The sequence below is a fragment of the Akebia trifoliata genome, chromosome 4 (assembly GCF_017979445.1).
Source record: "Akebia trifoliata isolate Shusen 1 chromosome 4, ASM1797944v1, whole genome shotgun sequence".
In the NCBI taxonomy this organism is placed as follows: Eukaryota; Viridiplantae; Streptophyta; class Magnoliopsida; order Ranunculales; family Lardizabalaceae; genus Akebia; species Akebia trifoliata.
In genome coordinates this window covers 2768158-2786052 of record NC_141378.1, presented here as the reverse complement: position 1 = coordinate 2786052, position 17895 = coordinate 2768158, and the positions used below count along the sequence as shown (strand labels likewise).

General features: G+C 34.0%; 1 protein-coding gene and 1 non-coding gene across 2 annotated transcripts; one reads left to right on the top strand and one right to left on the bottom strand.

The window, feature by feature from the left end:
• Positions 1-376: 376 nt before the first annotated feature.
• On the bottom strand, positions 377-8625 carry LOC147402948 (putative magnesium transporter NIPA4). The gene is made up of 9 exons (XM_086438370.1): positions 8031-8625; positions 5762-5818; positions 4808-4898; positions 4571-4731; positions 4267-4394; positions 4051-4188; positions 3339-3431; positions 1014-1119; positions 377-929 (listed from the first exon to the last, which is right to left on the bottom strand). Exons 1-9 carry the CDS (start codon positions 8194-8196, stop codon positions 832-834), a joined length of 1038 nt encoding a protein of 345 aa, XP_086294496.1. The 5' UTR covers positions 8197-8625; the 3' UTR covers positions 377-831.
• Positions 8626-16653: 8028 nt separating this feature from the next.
• On the top strand, positions 16654-16848 carry LOC147402947 (U2 spliceosomal RNA). The gene has a single exon (XR_015178176.1). It is a non-coding gene; the product is annotated as a U2 spliceosomal RNA (small nuclear RNA).
• Positions 16849-17895: the final 1047 nt, after the last annotated feature.

Sequence of the window (17895 nt, the reverse complement as noted above, 5' to 3'; positions counted from 1 at the left end):
TGATGGGAACGAAAACATCAAACTCACCCTTGGCATGAAAAGCAGAAGCATAAGTCAGAGTCTTTAACTTCTGCACTAACTCCCCGACTTTCATTGAGTAATGGGTTCTCCTTATTATTTCCGACACCAATCCTACTCAATTCAACGAGGTGCTAAATCAATCCACCTAAATCCAACACTGTTCAAGTGCCAAAATCAGCATCTTCCCTCTTTCTTAGTCTTTTTTTTCACGGAATAAGGATAGATTTATTAAATTATAGGTGTTAAATGAACAGGAAATAAGTTGTTTAAATAGTAGTAGTAGGCAGACAATTTGTATTTACACTGATGTGCCCTAAAAAAATAAAAAAGCACAACCGATATGGGATAACATTAGTAAAACAAAAAGAACTTCGTATTTGTATGTCTGATGTTCATATGTAAAATTGACAACCAAAACAAACTATCAAGAACATCCTATACCTCATCAGCATCATTCCTTTCCTCAAGAACTCTTTTGAGTCTCTTCCACTAACCCAACATGAATGATGAACATTATTTTGGCAAATGTTTTTCAATTTCAAAAGGAACAAAGGATTTCTTGGCAAATTTGAAGCTAAAATACACAATCTACATAACGAATGTGCCCAGAGTTACACTTGCCGATGTCTCACAAGGAATTGAGGAGGGGGCACAGAGCAGCCATGGAAAGCTAGCATTTCAATTTCAATAGAATACCCTTGCTCTTCTTCCCAAATTGAATCCAAAAATAATATATTGTACCCAGGTTCTTTCCCAGCTAGCATGAAAGTTGGTTGACAATCGTAGGAGATGAGATGACATTACAATCCATTAGGATGATCTCGAGGATTCCTGGCACCTAAGAGGAATGCCTTCTGGAGCAAAGCAATCCTCTTCATCGGTTTGCTTAGATTGCCGCATGGACATACCTGACAATATTGTTGACGCAGTTTTGGCACCAAGTAAGAGGGAATAATGTGGAATGTACATAAGAAAATCAGAGGGAAACGTACCATCTGCCATGTCCTTTGTTTTGTGAAGAAGAAAAGTTCCTGAAAGGATTGTCACAAACCCGCACATCTCGGTGACAATTTGAGTAGGATTTTGCCGATCCCAGTCCTGAATCATGTTCATAAAAATAAAACTTCAAGAACGTATAATTTAGTCTTAACTGTTGAAACTTTAGATGAAAAAGGTAGACTAAGTTTATCTAAGCCAAGGAGAGAATAGAAAGAAAAAAAAAAAATCAAATCAAATGGTAGGCAAACAAGAAATTTGAATCATCAAACATAATTACTAGACATTTATGTGAAAAGCTATGTAATAAGGAATAGAGAAAAGAAAGCACGATGACCATAAGATCTCCAAACACATTCATCATGACAAGATACATCAGCCAAAATGAGTTGGACACAGCTCTTATTCAAGGAATATGGTCAAGCTTTTTTGCCTGACTCGACGAAGATTATCATTCACAATGCCTTACTCCCACTATTTGGGGAAGGCAACATGAATCTTGTTTTGCCAATCAGTTTTATCTACAGTTATATCCTCTATTAAGGCGTGCCCTTTAAATCTTTACTTACCACTTCAATCTGCATCATTGGGCTTCTTCTTTTTCCCAAGTGCCCCTCAATGGTACTGTCGTTGCTCTTCTACATATATGGCCAAATCATCTCAATTGACTTTCCTTTATTTCATTCCTTGTTGAAGCTAACTAAAGGATTCCCTCATATGTCATTTCCAACCACCTTTCCTAGGCTTTCAGATCACTGTCTCAACATCCTAATTTCTATTACAGTCTTGATGATGTTAGTATTTTCACTTGGGACTCCTTTTTTCCTATTACCCAACAAAGAACGCTTTCCTTGAAATTTATCATTAATGTTTAAGATCATTTAGGAATGAATCCTTTTTTTTCTGAAATCTCTCCATTATTATCCAAGTAAGAACAATATCCACGGCTAACATCCTTGGCATGAAACCAACCTTGTTTTCTGATACCTTCGTTTCTTGTTTCCACATCCGTGTCCCATAATTTCACGGTGCAACACCCACAATAGCCGGTCCAATTTTGTGCGCTACTCTTGTTTTCGTATAGGGCTACTAGATACTCCTCCATTCTTCTAGTGTTTTCTAAATTTGAGAATCTTGTTGTACATCTTAGTTAACCAAAATAATCAAATTTCTACTAGATCATACTTTTCACGTGTCATTTGAGGATTAGACATTTTACACAGACACATCTTACGCTGTACAATGATCGATCTGACAGATTTCCCTACACTAGTGAAAATAAGTTTGGGCATATTGGCAACAGGTCCACCAAGTTCTTTTAATGAATTCCTCTTAATCATCATTACATGAAAAAATGAATATAAGTTAAATTCCTGCTTGCAATTGATCAAGTGTACCTCATCGCTAACAAATTGAAAGTCTATTGATTTTATCCCATCTTTAGGCTAAAAATAAAAAGTATCAAGTTATTAAGTGCATTAGCATTTATATTCTAAATAGGAATATACATCTATAAGGATATCCCAAGTTTCTTGTCATTACAAATAATAAGCAGACCTTGGATGTTACAAAGTTCTATACTATCATTTGACCCCTTTAATGTTTATATTAAGGCATTCTATTTTCTTTTAATGGGTAAGTTGGACTTGTAAGCACAACCTCAAAGTTGTTTTGCATTCTGTCAAACCAACTGAGCCATGGGTATAAGCCCTTATATTTAGGAATTCTTTATCAAGACAATGTTCAACTTTTGGGTCAAGTGGTCTCTTTGGTGTCAAGGGCAAGATAATTAGGAGGAAAGCATGGTTTAAAGAAACAGTCACGAGTTATATCTCAATCAATTTGAAATAAAATGAAGTCTCAACCTAGACATTATAAGACAAACCTCAAAATTTTCTTTCCAGATACCTTGAGACACAAAATTCAAGACAACGTGAAATTTTCAACCCTTAGGTCCTTATGGAATATGTTTGTGTATATGGAAGGATCAATATTGAAGAATTCTCTAAAATAGATTTTGGTCGATCTTGGAGTAGTGCATTGATATTATGAGATTTCTTATGGAGTTCAACTGTTCTAAACAAGTTCTGTTACACCAAGAAGTAGGAAATCATTAACGGTTGGGATTCTATTATGTATTGTGGTGATGTCGATTTGTGCCACAGTTTAATTGGTGGACATGTTTGGGCATGCTTTTCCCTCCTTGTTTACATTTTCAATATGTTAATAAATTTGTCTATTAATTAACAAAAGAAAATAACTGAAACATGACTAATCAAACAACACGATTATCATTATAATTAATGAGCAGAAAGGATTACCTTAAACATGATCACACTAGCCAAAATAGTTAAAGATGTAAACAACGCATAGTATATAGGTGATACAACTGCCGGGTTGAACGTATCAAGGGCCTGGAATTTAAATAACAACAAATTAATACCAATAAACACAATTCACTCCAAAACACTCAAAAATCAGGAGGCGTAAATGGCTTAAGGCATGAATAAGAAAATCACAAATAAACAAGATTCTTGCATCCAACATAAGCCTAAAAGATGGCACCTGAAATAAATTCCAGCCAACCATGATAAATAAAAGGAATATACACATGCGTACGTGCATGTTGATAAGTAAAGTTTATTAAATCGAGATGAAAGGAAACAAATTTGGTGAGGAGACCGCTCAAGAGAAGAAAACAGAAAACATGAACACCCCAGAACCATAGCGAGATGAAGTTTAGCCATATAATACTAAAGGCACTCCTTAATAAAGAATATAACTGTAGATAGAACCGAATGGAAAACATGTACACGAAGTGGCTGCTTCCAATAGCACTGAATTCCAAATAACAGTTTGAGAACATTAAAATATAGTGCCAAATAGATACTAAGGTTGGTCCAAATGGAACCTCAATTTGATGTAGGTAGTTTGACAACTGAAACATAGTATTTCTATCAGTTATGAGCTCAATCTAATCATTTCAATTGTTCTATAGAACATACAGCGCTCAACAGCTATGAAAAATATTACCTTGTTTAGATAGTTCATCTGAGTAATCACACAAGTCATTACAACAATGGTGAAAGCCCATGTTTGAGGATATATTAACTGATTCATTCCTGAAAATGTCAACTTCAAAGCAATTCCAAGAGCTTTGGCACTCATGACCTGTCAGAGTATAACATATTATTGCAAATCATGCGAAGAAAAACATAATATTAAAGTAGTTACATATCAAGTACGTACCGACAGAGAACCTACAAGCGAACAAACCCCGATATAGACCATTATATGTGTCTGGCCATACTGTGGGATAAAATGGAAAATGAGTATAAACACCCCTGCTATCACCAAAGCTGCATATAAGATAAAAGCTGCAGAAACATGTGAAACAAAAGAATCCATTATGCTTAATACCTTATTAAAGGGAAAGCACTATGAAATGTGATACCAAAGAACATAAAATTTGAATTACAACAAAAGCAACTGGATGGATGACTGAACAGACCCTGACAAAGTAAAAAAATTTGCTCACACAGGGAACAGATACCTGGCTCTGTAGCAAGGTCCCATACTTCCTTCACAGACTCAATCTCACGTTCTTGAGGAGCATGTAAAACAATTGTTGTTGACCCCACAACACACAGGACACAACCAAGAATACCAAAAATGTGTAGCTTCTCCCGTAAAATAATATGTGCCAGTACAGCACTGCAAACAATATGGCTATTAGGACTAATTATTGGAGAAAAGTGGAAATACAATATGACATGTGAGTGTCTCATGCCTGATAATAATGCTAAGCGCACCAAGAGGAGTGACTAGAATAGCTGGCGCAAATGCATAAGCCGCAAAATTAGCAATTTCCCCGACAATCACTGTCACAATAATGATCACTTCAGTGTTAGCATCTTGTTAAAAAAATAAATAAATAACCAAACACATGCTCTACCTCTTAATCTATAGCCTGGTTAACTATAGTCTATAAATGATACAATTCAAACCAAAATATGTGACTGTAATGAACAAAAGCTAGTAGAAAGCATGGGTGGTGACAGGTGAGAACATGATCAATAGCAAGCTCCAATGCTGCAAAAATCCAGTGGATCAACACCTGAAGCCTTCTGAAGAAGCTAGAGGCCTTCTTCTTCTTTTTTCCTTTTTTTGTGTGCGTAGATTCCTTCCATAAAAAACACATGAGAGACTTCCTTGCTCATTTAGCAAGGTGGAGGTCAATCTGTGAATTACTTGAAAGGTACCAAACTAAATTGGTATGTTTTTCTTTTATGTTCTATTTTTCCTTGTCAATAACTAAGTTATAGCTCATGAATAAAGATAGACACTAGAGTCTTATGTAAGCAAGAACAGGGGGCTTTAACTAGGATCAAATGTTCATATTGTCAGTCCAGGACCTTCATTGGATAGACATGTCTGTGAGGTGATTATCTAAGAAAAACACAATATTCAAAGTATATATATTAAAAAACTTAGGTATTCACAAAATGTTCAAAGCTGTTTTTGTTTAACAAGTGTGTGCAATTAAGCAACCTCTGAAAACCAACTGTTTGTGCAATAATTACTGGAGGCAAGAATATCAAAGTTTCAGAAGTTCCATAACACTATAAAGTCAATATTCCTAGAACAGCACTTAGCAGGCTGAACTTCTTTATCAATATCGTTCAAGGTAGGCATTGCCAGGCTGGTTTACAATCCATTGACAGCGATAATAAAACAAACTCACTTGTTATCATGCCTGCCCACCAAAGTGGTTCATATAAGTAAGAATAACCTCCAATTCCTGCAAAAAATAAGAAGTGGATTTATTTTCCAATGAGATCCTTTACTTCACTATGGTAATCAGAATTCTGAAGTGAAATCTACATGATTATATGTATATAACAGCACAAAAGTAAGTAATAATGTTTTGGTCTTCAAATAGATGCATATGAACGGGCAAGCATAAAAAGAATGAAAGAAAGGAACATAAAACATTTGCTGCAGAAGTCAACAATACCTTTAGGTCCAGAGAAACATACACACACACACACTTTATTTATGGTTATTTAAAACCTAACAAATACTCAAGCTTATAAGTGAATAGAACATGTAATTTGTAGATGAACCCTAATAGATTTAAAATATAAATATATACAATGTTAATTTTGTAAATATATTGAAATAAAATATAAATATTAGAGGTTTTAAGAGAACTTCAATGCAATGCATGAAGTACTCTTTATTTATTTTGATGCATGGTGTACTCTAAGCATGTTAATTATCCCTTTTCCCCCTTTTCTTTGTTTCTTTTTTTTACGAGTAAGTCATTTGCTGAGAAGCAAAAGAAAGATAAAAAGGAAAACTACTTGGTAAGAAAAAAGGACAGCCAACTAATTATCGGTGCCCACAGATTTAAACAATATCTCCAAAGAGCAAGCACCTACATTCCCTGAACAACTTAGACCAAAGGAAGATGCATCATTTGATCTCCAAACAACCGAATGAATTGTCCCCTCCACCCCTTCAAACACCCTTTTGTCACTTTCCTTCCAAAAACCCTAAAAAACAGTAGAGTAACAGTCTCAATAGAATTTGCAGGCTGGGGAGAAAGTTGAATGAGCTCCAAAATTGACAAAGGTATTATCTAATAGAACTTGAATTGGTTAAAAGACTTAAAAAGGATACTCAAACTGATGTAGAAAATCACACTGCATAAGAAGCTGGTTAAGCAACCCTATTATTCAAAATCTCCTATATGTCTCTTCATTACAATAGACCAAAATAAGTTCGAACAAACTAACTGCACTTTGAAAATTGTAATTTAGAGTAACAAAATGACATACTCATGGTCAATGACAACATTCTTCCAATAAGCACCAACTTCTCACTTTTTGAGAGAATGAGATTACCAAAGAAAAAACAAATTTAGGATTTTTTGTTCAGATGGGAAGTTCTTTGTTTCTGCTTAAGGTTCTTGTTAGTTGTGACTTTCTCTTTTTTCTTTTCTGGGCAACCAGCTTGGCCTACCCTTTTTCTCTCTTTTCTTGTTCAATTAATAATTTTTTCCTGACCTAACCAAAAAAACAAAAACGATAATTTGTTCTCAACTCTTTCAATGATTGGATCCCAAACAACATTAAATCTATAACTAGCAACCAGAGGCAGACCTAAGTAACAAGTAGGGACTCAATCCAAACCACATCCCAACACCTCTTCCAAGGACTAGCCTTTTGCATCTCCCCCACACATTTTTGTCTTTTCACTTTGGAATATCTGACGCTTAACATTAAAATTGTTTCAAATAAGCATAAAAAGCCTTTCAAGGTCTATAATTAAAAATACTTCTTCCAAGGATCGCCCTTTGCCACCTTCCCCACACATTTTTGTTTTTTTCACTTTGGAATATCTGATGCTTAACATTAAAATTGTTTCAAATAAGCATAAAGAGCCTTTCAAGGTCTATCATTAAAAATAATGACAATGTATCCACATCATGATTTCAAAACTTGACCGAGGTATCGCCCAAAAATGAGATGGATGGATAAGTCAATGAATCGGACGAGATTTAAACCCCACATTCATTTTTCTCATTGTTCAACGAGACGTCTCAAACAAATCGGAAAACTAGTCTGAGATGACTTGGTCTTGTTCACGGACGAGACGAGACGTCAAAACGAGGTTTAAAACCATGATCCACATTAATCGAACTATGCGAATGTTTCTACTTTCAGGCTGACCCAAATATACGTCCAAAACAAAACCCCTAAATCTAACATTTAATTAACAGCTATCAGTCAACTCCACATTTTTCCTAAGCTAAATCCTTCGATCTTCCTATAAATTAATTCTAACGTTAATTCTGTCGGTCCGCAGAAATTCAAGACCAAACACAGCAATTGAAACTTCGTAAAGCTTAAATTATAAAGGCGATGAGCTCGAAATATCACAATAGAACCATTACTAAACACATCTAAACTAAGAAAATTCAGCCAAAACCCTAAGAATTTGGTTACCTGCCCTAACTCCAGAAGCGCCAGCTTTCTTCAATCCCTTCTTCTTGACAATGAAGCTCGCACCAATGAAAAAACTCGATGAGAGTGCCAAAACCAAACCCTTGATGTTGTCTGAGGACATGCCCTTGTAAGAGTCTACCCAACTTTGAGATGTTTCCTCCGCCATGACTGATGAAACCCTAATAATTCACTTTCGGTCACAATATACAAACCTTCCATTTCACAAGATCCATGGCGACTACACTGCAAATTCATCAGTTACTTCTCCTCCTCCGTCATTGCCGACACCTGGAGAGAGAGATAAAGAGATAAAAGGAAATCTACGGTCGAGATTGAAAGTTGATTGCTTAGACGTTATTTACGAGGATCTGAAGGCGATGCTAGAGAGCGATAGAGATGGGGGAGATTTTTAGATTTGCAGAACGAAATGAGAGAGAGGCTTTGGTTTGATCGGAATAAAGGAACGGGGTTGGGTGTAAGCAAGGTGATTTAACTAATTATAAAAAGAGTAGTTCTAGCTTGACTTCGTTGGACGTAGCAGTTCATAGATAACCATAGACTTTTTTTTCCTCGAGACACAAAGTGAAAATCTACGGTTCTTTATGCATTATCACGTCAGCGCAGTGTTCAACAAAGTCAGTTAGAATTTTCCTTATAAAAATAAGAATAATGATGAATGCACGCGGTCTTGATATGTGACTGACGTGGTAAGATATAGAACGGGACATCTTTTCATGTGTATCTTGATGAAAACGATCTGTGGTTCTGTGCCCTTGCCACATCACCGCATATCCAACCGCACTACGTATTAAGCAAGCCGTGACCGTGAGACGGTGCAAGTGCGAAGAGCGTGGTTATATGGGAACAATGGAGTGAAGGAAGTGCCGCGTATAATATTAGATAACTGGTGCGCTCTTGAAAGGTAGGGGTGCACATGATTCGGATTTTGACAAAATTGAAATCGAATCAAACATGATCGATTCTACAAATTTGAAATCGAACTAATCTAATTATCCTATAGAATCGAACCAATCCAATCCAATCTTGGTTTGAATTGGTTCGGATCGGTTCTCGATTGTCATACTTATTGAAGATAGATACCTTCTTCCTCAATCCAAACATTTTATCTCCTCCAATCTTCAAACCTTAAAAATAATGAGGACTTTTTTTAAGCGTGGACTTTGGGATAATAAAAAAATTAAAAATTTTCTATATTTCATTTAAGAAATTTGATGCAGATGAGGTTCAATAAATAGGAAATAATAGATTTTATAAAAGATGAGATAGAAGTTGAGTTCAATAAGTTGAAAATGAAAAAACCTCTCCAAGAAAAATGAAGGGGTTTTGGCTTGAAGTTTAAAATAATGGCACTTAGGCCATTTTATGTTATTCTCCTAAACAAATAAGAAATATATTCAATATGTAATGACCTGAAAATCCTAAAATGTATCTCGAGGAAATTTTTTGGATCCGTGCATTGATTTAAAAGTTATCAAATCCTCGAGTTTCGCGTTAGATATTTTACAATAGGTAAATGACACCTTAGAGACGTAATTTGAGGAAACCGATCATATCATTAGATTCGTGTCGAAAAATCACCTGAAATAGAGTATAAGTTTGTCCAATTCGACATTTGGGAAAAACAATTCTCAAAATGACAAGTATGTCCCAACTTAAGTGATATAAATATATAAATTCTATTAGAAAAATCAGATTTTTCTTATTCTCCTCTCTAAACAAATCTCAACCATTTTCCTTCAATATTTGAAACTCAGATCTACGCTAAACGAGAACGATCCGAGCTCAGGCGCAAGAAGGAAAGTTGTTCCTCTCGCCGAGGGTTACGTGTGGACGCAAAGAAATCCGATTTTCGCTGGAAGAAAATTTTGGAGATTGGTCGGAGGCGATTTTAAAGTTCATTCAACCGTTGAAAATAGCTTGAAGTAGGTTGCCTTCCCTTCTACCTTCTAGTTATGCAATAATTTCATAGAAAATCCATGTGATTGTTGATAAATCGATCGTTTCATTAAGTTTATACATATTTGAACGATTTGAATCATGTTTGCATGCTTATTTATGATTGGTTTTAGTTCATTTGATGTAATATAATCATTTTATAGTTAATATGATATTTGGATCGATTTTGGTCGAGTTTCGACGAAAAATCAGTAATTCGGAAAAGTATCCGAATGTTGAGTTTGGTTCTAATTTGTTTTGTGTTGCTTCCATATAGTATGTATACCCATTTCCTACATTTATTTCATTAAAAACAATTAAGTATTACTTTAAGTTCTTTAATAAATAAATAAATAGTTCGTTTTCAATTTCGACTTTGAAAAATTATTTTTCAACACTTAATTAAATTTGCATAGATTTTCAGTTTTTATGTCTTATGGTTTTATCTTTGTTTTCGAGTCTCTCGACTCAACCAAAACCATCGAATGGAATTGGTTGATGCTTTATGCATTTCGAATTACTTTAAAAGTAAAATTACTTTAATAGATATGTAGGAAATTAGATGATAGATTGATCGATTTAATTGATGGATGGATAGAGAGAACGTATGTTCTCGATTGATTGATGGGACAGTGCCTCCAGTTCTACGTAGTGGCCATGCCACGTAAAACGTGATAGATAGATAGAGGGATGAGATGGTTGATGGATGGATATGACAGATAACTGTCACTGGAGGGCACTACCAGATTTTGTTTGTATTTTCGATTAAAAGAAATGATATATTATATACAAAATAAATTATTTTGTTTACTAGTAAAGGTTTGTAGAAAACCCATAAAGAGTGACGCGTTGCTGTGTATCCGGACGGCGAGTCAATCTAGGATAACACTAGATGTCATATGCTCTTCGGTAGTATGGGATACCTTAGAGCATATTACAGCTTATGAAATCCGGGAATTTCTCCTACTTATTTTCTGGGGAACGTTGTGTTAAAGGCAGTCTCTGTATAGTATAGAGCTAACGGGGTTCACATGCATTGCCTCTTGATAGGCTTCGACGCGAGGGGTCTCCTGGGCTAGTTAGTGATCACTATTAGTCTGTAGTCGTCAAACGGTCGACCTCACCGTTAGTTGAACTCAGTATTGGGTTTTTGGTCAACGGCCAGTCTGAGCCGGATAAATGGTCATCCAACCGTGGTATGCTAGACCGGCCACAAAATCAGATTATAACGATGGGATTCCACATCGGAGATTAAGTTTGGAATATCGTATTGCCATAGCCGAGGCGGTTATATCGGCGTGTTCCTCTGCTCTCTTATCGATTACACCGCCGTGTTCTTATTATGTATATTTTCTTATTTTGTGATGTTTGATAGATGTTTTTATTTGAAAGATGCATAGGTTACTTTAAATGATAGAAATGATAGGTTGAAATTATTTAACTGTTTATTGAATATGCTTAGACATTTATCGTATGTTACATTATAAAAAACTTACATTATTTAACTGTTCAACTGATTACTCGTGCATGTATGACTCGTTGTTAGAACGGCGTTCATCCTGCTGAGTAACATTCTCCTGTTACTCACCCTATCCTTCCCCTTTCAGATTATTCAACTTTTGAAGAACCGTTCTTTGAGGAGTCTTTTGAGGAGGTCCTTGAGGAGGATCAGATTGATGTCTTGCCGCCGCCATGTCTTTGAGGACTAGTAGAGGATCCTAGCGGTTTTTGGTTGTAGATAAGAACATGTTAGTTTAGAAATTTTTGTAATCTGATGAATTATGAGATTAAAGATCTTGACTTATATCAGTGTTTGTCGATTTCTTCTGCTTACTCTAGACTCTCGTATAGATGTTAGTTAAATGTTTATTCCGCTGCGTATATTTTCTTTTCATAAGTATTATTATTTATGAATGTTCTGTCAGATTGTGTGATTGATTACCTCACACCTCGAGATTCTAACCGATGAATCATAGGGATTCGTGTTGGGATTTCGGGGCGTGACACAATATCTATTCGAGAAGAATTTAAATTTGTTTACCATTAATTGAAGGCGCTGAGAGATCAATAGTTCTGAGATTTATCGAAACTTTTTAAATCAGAGAGAGAGAGAGAGAGTTCAATCTTCGTTTTCCGATGAGTTGGCGAGGCGGTGAGGTGAGGTGAGTGAGAGAGACGACTGAGATTGAGAACGACGGCGACTAGGGTTCTATTTTCAAAATTCTTCGAACAAGAAAAAGAAGAAAAAAATAAAAAACCAAATTAATCGGATTTTTTTTCTTTGATCCGTACTCGAATTGTTGGTGTGTTTAATCTGAACGAATCCAATCCAAAAACTTCGGATTATTTCGAATCTCGAATTTACTAAATCCAATGTGCACCCCTATTGAAAGGGGTGGGATTCTACTTATTTACGATTTATGCCACACACTCCAACCACATAACATCAATAAAATAAGAATCGTGATAACCTTAACTACCCATGCGGCAAATTCAATCGACTACTCTGACATGACAAATTTGACAACCGTATATCTGCTCTCCTCCGGATACACGGTTGCACTTTCCTATAAAAATGTGTATCTCAATGAAATCGTGTATCTCGAGGAGGGCTTATCTATGATTTTTGAACTTGTCACGTTAGATAATTGATTTAGTATGCCACATGAGGTAGTCAGATTATCACAACTCATGAAATAAATGGTAATTTAGGTAAAATCATCTTGAGAAATTGGATACATTTAGGTTTACTCACTACAAAATACAAGATTATGTTTACTCCTTAACTTTTTTTATTTTTATTTTTAAGGTGAATTAAGTGTGAATTCAAATTGACGCATTAAAACTTACATGATTGATGTGCACTTGCCACGTCAACCCGTCTTCATAATGTACATTTTAGCATGTCATTTTATCATTAGTCCTATCTTCTTTTTTTTTCAAAATACCTTCAAAAAATTAAATTATTAGTCAAATTTTCATTGGTACCTTGAAGTTGCTTTGCAAGTGTCAAGCTAACCGGGCTATGGGTCCAAGGCATTTTTTCTTATTTTTTTGGGTAATAAATGATAAATCTTGTTCTCTCAATTATTTCATCTATTTCCCTCAAGTATCTTTAAGAAAAATCTAATTTGAATAACAAAATTGAAGCCTCTCACATCTCGCTAAGTTGATTTAAGTCAATGGAACGTCTTGATCGTTGATGTTGTCACTTGGTACTATGCAGACTGCAACAAACACTAATGTAGTTATCAGCCTGGTTACAACCGTGGTCTACGTTGTTGCACCCATCTTCCATTTTTCTCCTTCTTTTATTAGATTCATGTGCTCCTCGGTAAATACCATTTTTGGTATTTGTTCAATTGAAATAATCATTTCTATGTACAAAATTTTCAACCTCTTGAATAAAAAAATTATTTGGAGTGAAGATTATCGACTTGTGATTTTGTATGTTTATATGATTTTTCATCGTTTAGTACATTTGATTGTTCTCTATTATTTGAATGCTATGAAAAGTGTGTGCGTGAGTGAGTGAGTGAGAGAGAGAGAGAGGATTTTATTTCTGTACTCCATGAAAAAACATATGATCCCAATCATTTAAATATGAAATCCAACGTTTGAGATTTTATCATTGGGATAAGTATTGCCGGGTTGCATTTTATCGGGTTACATATAAACCCAAAGTTGGATTTTATGTGTGCAAGGTCAAGATCATGTGTTTTCCTCAAGCCATTATCCACAAATCGCCCAAATTATATATAAAAAATGCTCTAGAAGATCTGTGGACAGTGGTGTGTTTCCAAACCTACCATTACCAATTGATCAAGGCTAATTTATGAAAATATACATTGAAAATTGAAATAACATCCAAAAAATGTTGCATTATTGAAATTAATTTTGAAAACGATAATTTATCATTTTCAAAAATATGATTTTTTTATCCAAAACTGTAAGAAATGAAATGAATAACATTTTTTAAAATTTTCATACCCAAGACACCCTCCTTAACTCTATAATGAAATTTCCTAATTACCCGTTTTAATTTATATTCAAATTGAAGAAACAATATTCTCCTTTGTTGTGCCGTCCGTTGTTCATTTATCTCCTGAGTTGTTGCCACCATCGGCTAGCTTAATCATTGGCCATAGGCTTTGACACCCCCACGTCCTCAAACTTGTGGGTGTGTTCAATGTGTGATGTTAGGGTATGTTTTCATCGATATTCATAGATCGTCGGAGTTGTTGCCGCCATCGGCTAGCTCAGCAGTCGGGCATAGGCTCTGATACCCCTTGTTCTCAATCCTCATACCTACTGTTTGCTGCCTCCATTTGCTAGCCCTGTTCAATAGCTAGAACTAAGAAGAAAAACAAAACAAAACAAAACAAAAAAAATAGGCCTACTAACCTTACTAAGTAAGCAAGGAGTTCGCCCTTACCAAGGGTCCTTGGACTCACTTTTGACTCCAAAAGCATTATACTTGATTTAGGGTTGCAGATGACAAAATTATATGAGCTTTGTAAGAAATCCCAAAAAAACTAATTTTCGTCGTTGAATTTCAATGTTAAGCCTGGGAATTATGTGGAAGTTCGGTAGTCACCTATTTTCAAAACCTTAGATCAATTTCAAAAGAAATTGGCTTTTGAATTTTTTTATCTGAATTTTTCGATGAAAATTAAAGAGTTGTGATGTTGGATTGTTGATGTGGTAATCCATTTGAGCAAAACAACCCTTAATAAGGCTTAAAATATTGGGACAAATACCATAAAGACTTATTATTTTAAAATAAGTACTAAAAAGTCCCTTGGTAAAAAATTCGGACTCCTAATTACACAACTCAAAACATGTTAGTCTAAAAAGACCTTTTTTGTAGCATTTTTTAATATAATTAAAATACCTTAACTACCCTTACAATAATAATTTTAAATGTATAAAAATATTGTATTTTTATAAAATTGATGACATGCCCCTTGACCCTAGTCTCCTATTACAAACTAAATAATATTTATAAAAATGATCAAAAATTCATTGTTTTTTCTTTCCAAAACTTGTCATCTAACTCTCATAGATGATTGATTGGACTAATTTTTGGTGCATAGGTAGACCGATGTAAGATCTACAATATTTAGAATCCTTTAAACATATATTAAATCTATTAAATATTTAAAAATAATTTTAAATATTAAAAACATTGTTTTTAAACTTGACTCAAATCTCTATTGAATTGAATTAAATTGGAAACTTGTGAGTTGAATAAAATTATATTAATATTACAAATATTTAAAAAAAATTATAATAAATAAAAAATATTTTTTATTCTCCACAAATCATTTTATAAACCAAATAACTCAGTTAAAATTTTGAAGTTACTCGGTACATTTTTTAGTTGACTCAACTAGGTTAACTCAGAACTTTGGTTCCACTGAATTTTGTGCCGAATCGTTACAAAATCTAATCTAGTTGATAGCGATCTATAGAACTTGGTTATTCATGTCAACTTGATTAGAATTTGAAGTGACATGGGCCCAAACTCAGTGGAATCAACTTGCTGAGTCAACTCAAAAATGCACTTCATAAGGTCAAAATTTTGATCTGGTTATTTGGGTATCTATAATATTCTTTTTGTGGAGAAAAAATGTATTTTAAATGTTAAAAATATATTTTAATTTTCATAAAACTAATATAATTTTATTTGACTCACTTGAGTCCACTTTGGATTTTCAAGTTGATACAATTTGACGTGTTCTAACTATTTTAGACCTTACATCGGTGTACCTACACATTCCAAATCAGTTGGATGATGATCATTATCATCGTTGCATCATAAGAAGTTAAAGTTAAGATGAATAGTTTTGGAAAAAAAAAATTTAAGGCTCTTTTGCCATTAGATCATTTTTCTTTAATCTATAAGAGAAGACCAAGGTCAAGGGTTTTTATAATTAATTTTAAAATATATGGGTACGTCCAATAATCACTTTTTTTCGAGAACGGTAATTTATTTATTTTTAAATTAATTTGAATAGTGCATAGTTTTGAGAATCTTTCAATTTTCGTTTTTTGTTTTGATTATTTACTCATAGATCTAACTTGGGCCAAAAAACTTGTAGCCCTTTGATCAGTTGGTTAAAGAATGCCAAGTCAGCATATTAATATTGTGTAATGTTTTTGTATCTCAACCTATCAGGATAATTCAAAAATTTATCGACTTGAACAAATAACCATTTATTACCTCGGGATACATAACTGCACATCTCTCTAGATATATGCAGTTATGTATCCCGAGATATAAAAAAAATCTATGATTCTTTACACCATTACAAAGTCATCGACGTGGCATGTACAAAGAATCGTAGAACGAAATCAAATCAAACAATCTTAACCGTAGAACGAAATATCCATCTTCCCAAGGTTGCCATGGGCATTGATACGTGAATGCAATAGAGAAATCCTACAATTTATTGCATTTTGTTAGAAAAGATGTTTGATTGAAATCGAAAAAGAAAAGAACTACAAATAGGGAAAAAAAAAATGTCCTTTGTACGAGACAACATGAGAAATATATCATGTTGTGATGATATCTTCTATTTGGTTATTTGTCCCACATCGAGTAGTTAAAGAAAGAGTGGGAAGAGGTAGGTTATAAAATATGCTTTCGACCATGTTACGAAGCATACCTTTCGCGGCCTTTTGGCTAAGATCAAGTGTAGTATCTGTTCTTATCAGTTTAATATCTGATACGTGGGCCATCGCCCACATGATATTAAATTAATTTTTCTTTGGGAGAGGGCCCATTACAATAGCTTGCTCTTGGTGTCTCACGAGTCGCTCATGCGTTGCACTACTGCACGGGCCTGGCTCATCCCTACCAAATCTAAATTAAACATTATACGTAGAATAGCAATTTCTGATGATTTTTTAGTTTTCTGGCTAACCGAGTTTGAGTTACGTTTAACAACGAATAAAATTCAATGTTCTAAAAACTGGAGGACTGCTGATGAATTGTCCAGTATTAGGTACTGGAAGAGACTGCAACTGGGCCCAACCCCAATTCATCCCCGACAAACACAAACCCGAGTATGGAAGATTGGAATCAAGAATCAAAACCATTAGATTCTAACCGACCTGAAACCTATTTATGTTTACATTATGCATGATTTAAAATTTTCCTATATTTTGAATTAACATGTATCGTATAAAGTTCTTTTATTTTTTATCACTTGTAAAGAAATAATTTTGATTTTTGGAAAAAAAATCATTAAAATCATATTTTATAGTGAAACAAATTATTAACAAATTGATAATTTGTAGATTATATGTTGTTTTTTAGAAAAAAAAATTATAATAATTTTGAAAAAAATAATATCATTTGAATCTTGAGAATCAAAATCGATATAGGTACTCGTGATTATTGGCAGTTCCAATTCCAATTACTTAGAACAAGATTGAGAACTAACAAGACTCGAAATCAAAAAAATATAATGGTTATGATTCTAATTTTCTTAAGAACTAACCCATTAACACCCCTAAATCAAGTTGTTTTCATCTTGCATGAATTTTTAAAATTGTGTTTATGAGAAAATAATATTAGAAATTCTCAACCTTATAATAGGGTCAGGTTCCTAATCTTTAAACTAATGAATTTTATATCTAAACAATTGAGATCAAGTGTTTTCTTATGAGTCAATGAACACCAACCCTTTATAATAGTATTCCAATGTGATAAAAATGCGATTTTTTACTGGGAAAAATAATGGGATTGATTTCTTGATTAATTATTTTTAAAATAATAATTTTTTAAAAATTGTCAAAAAATAATTTAATATGCTTAATTGTCTTTTTCAGATTCTTGGACTATCCAGCTTGTTAGGCTTATTTTATTTTTGAGTACCATAAAGAGTAATGTTAGCCTTAC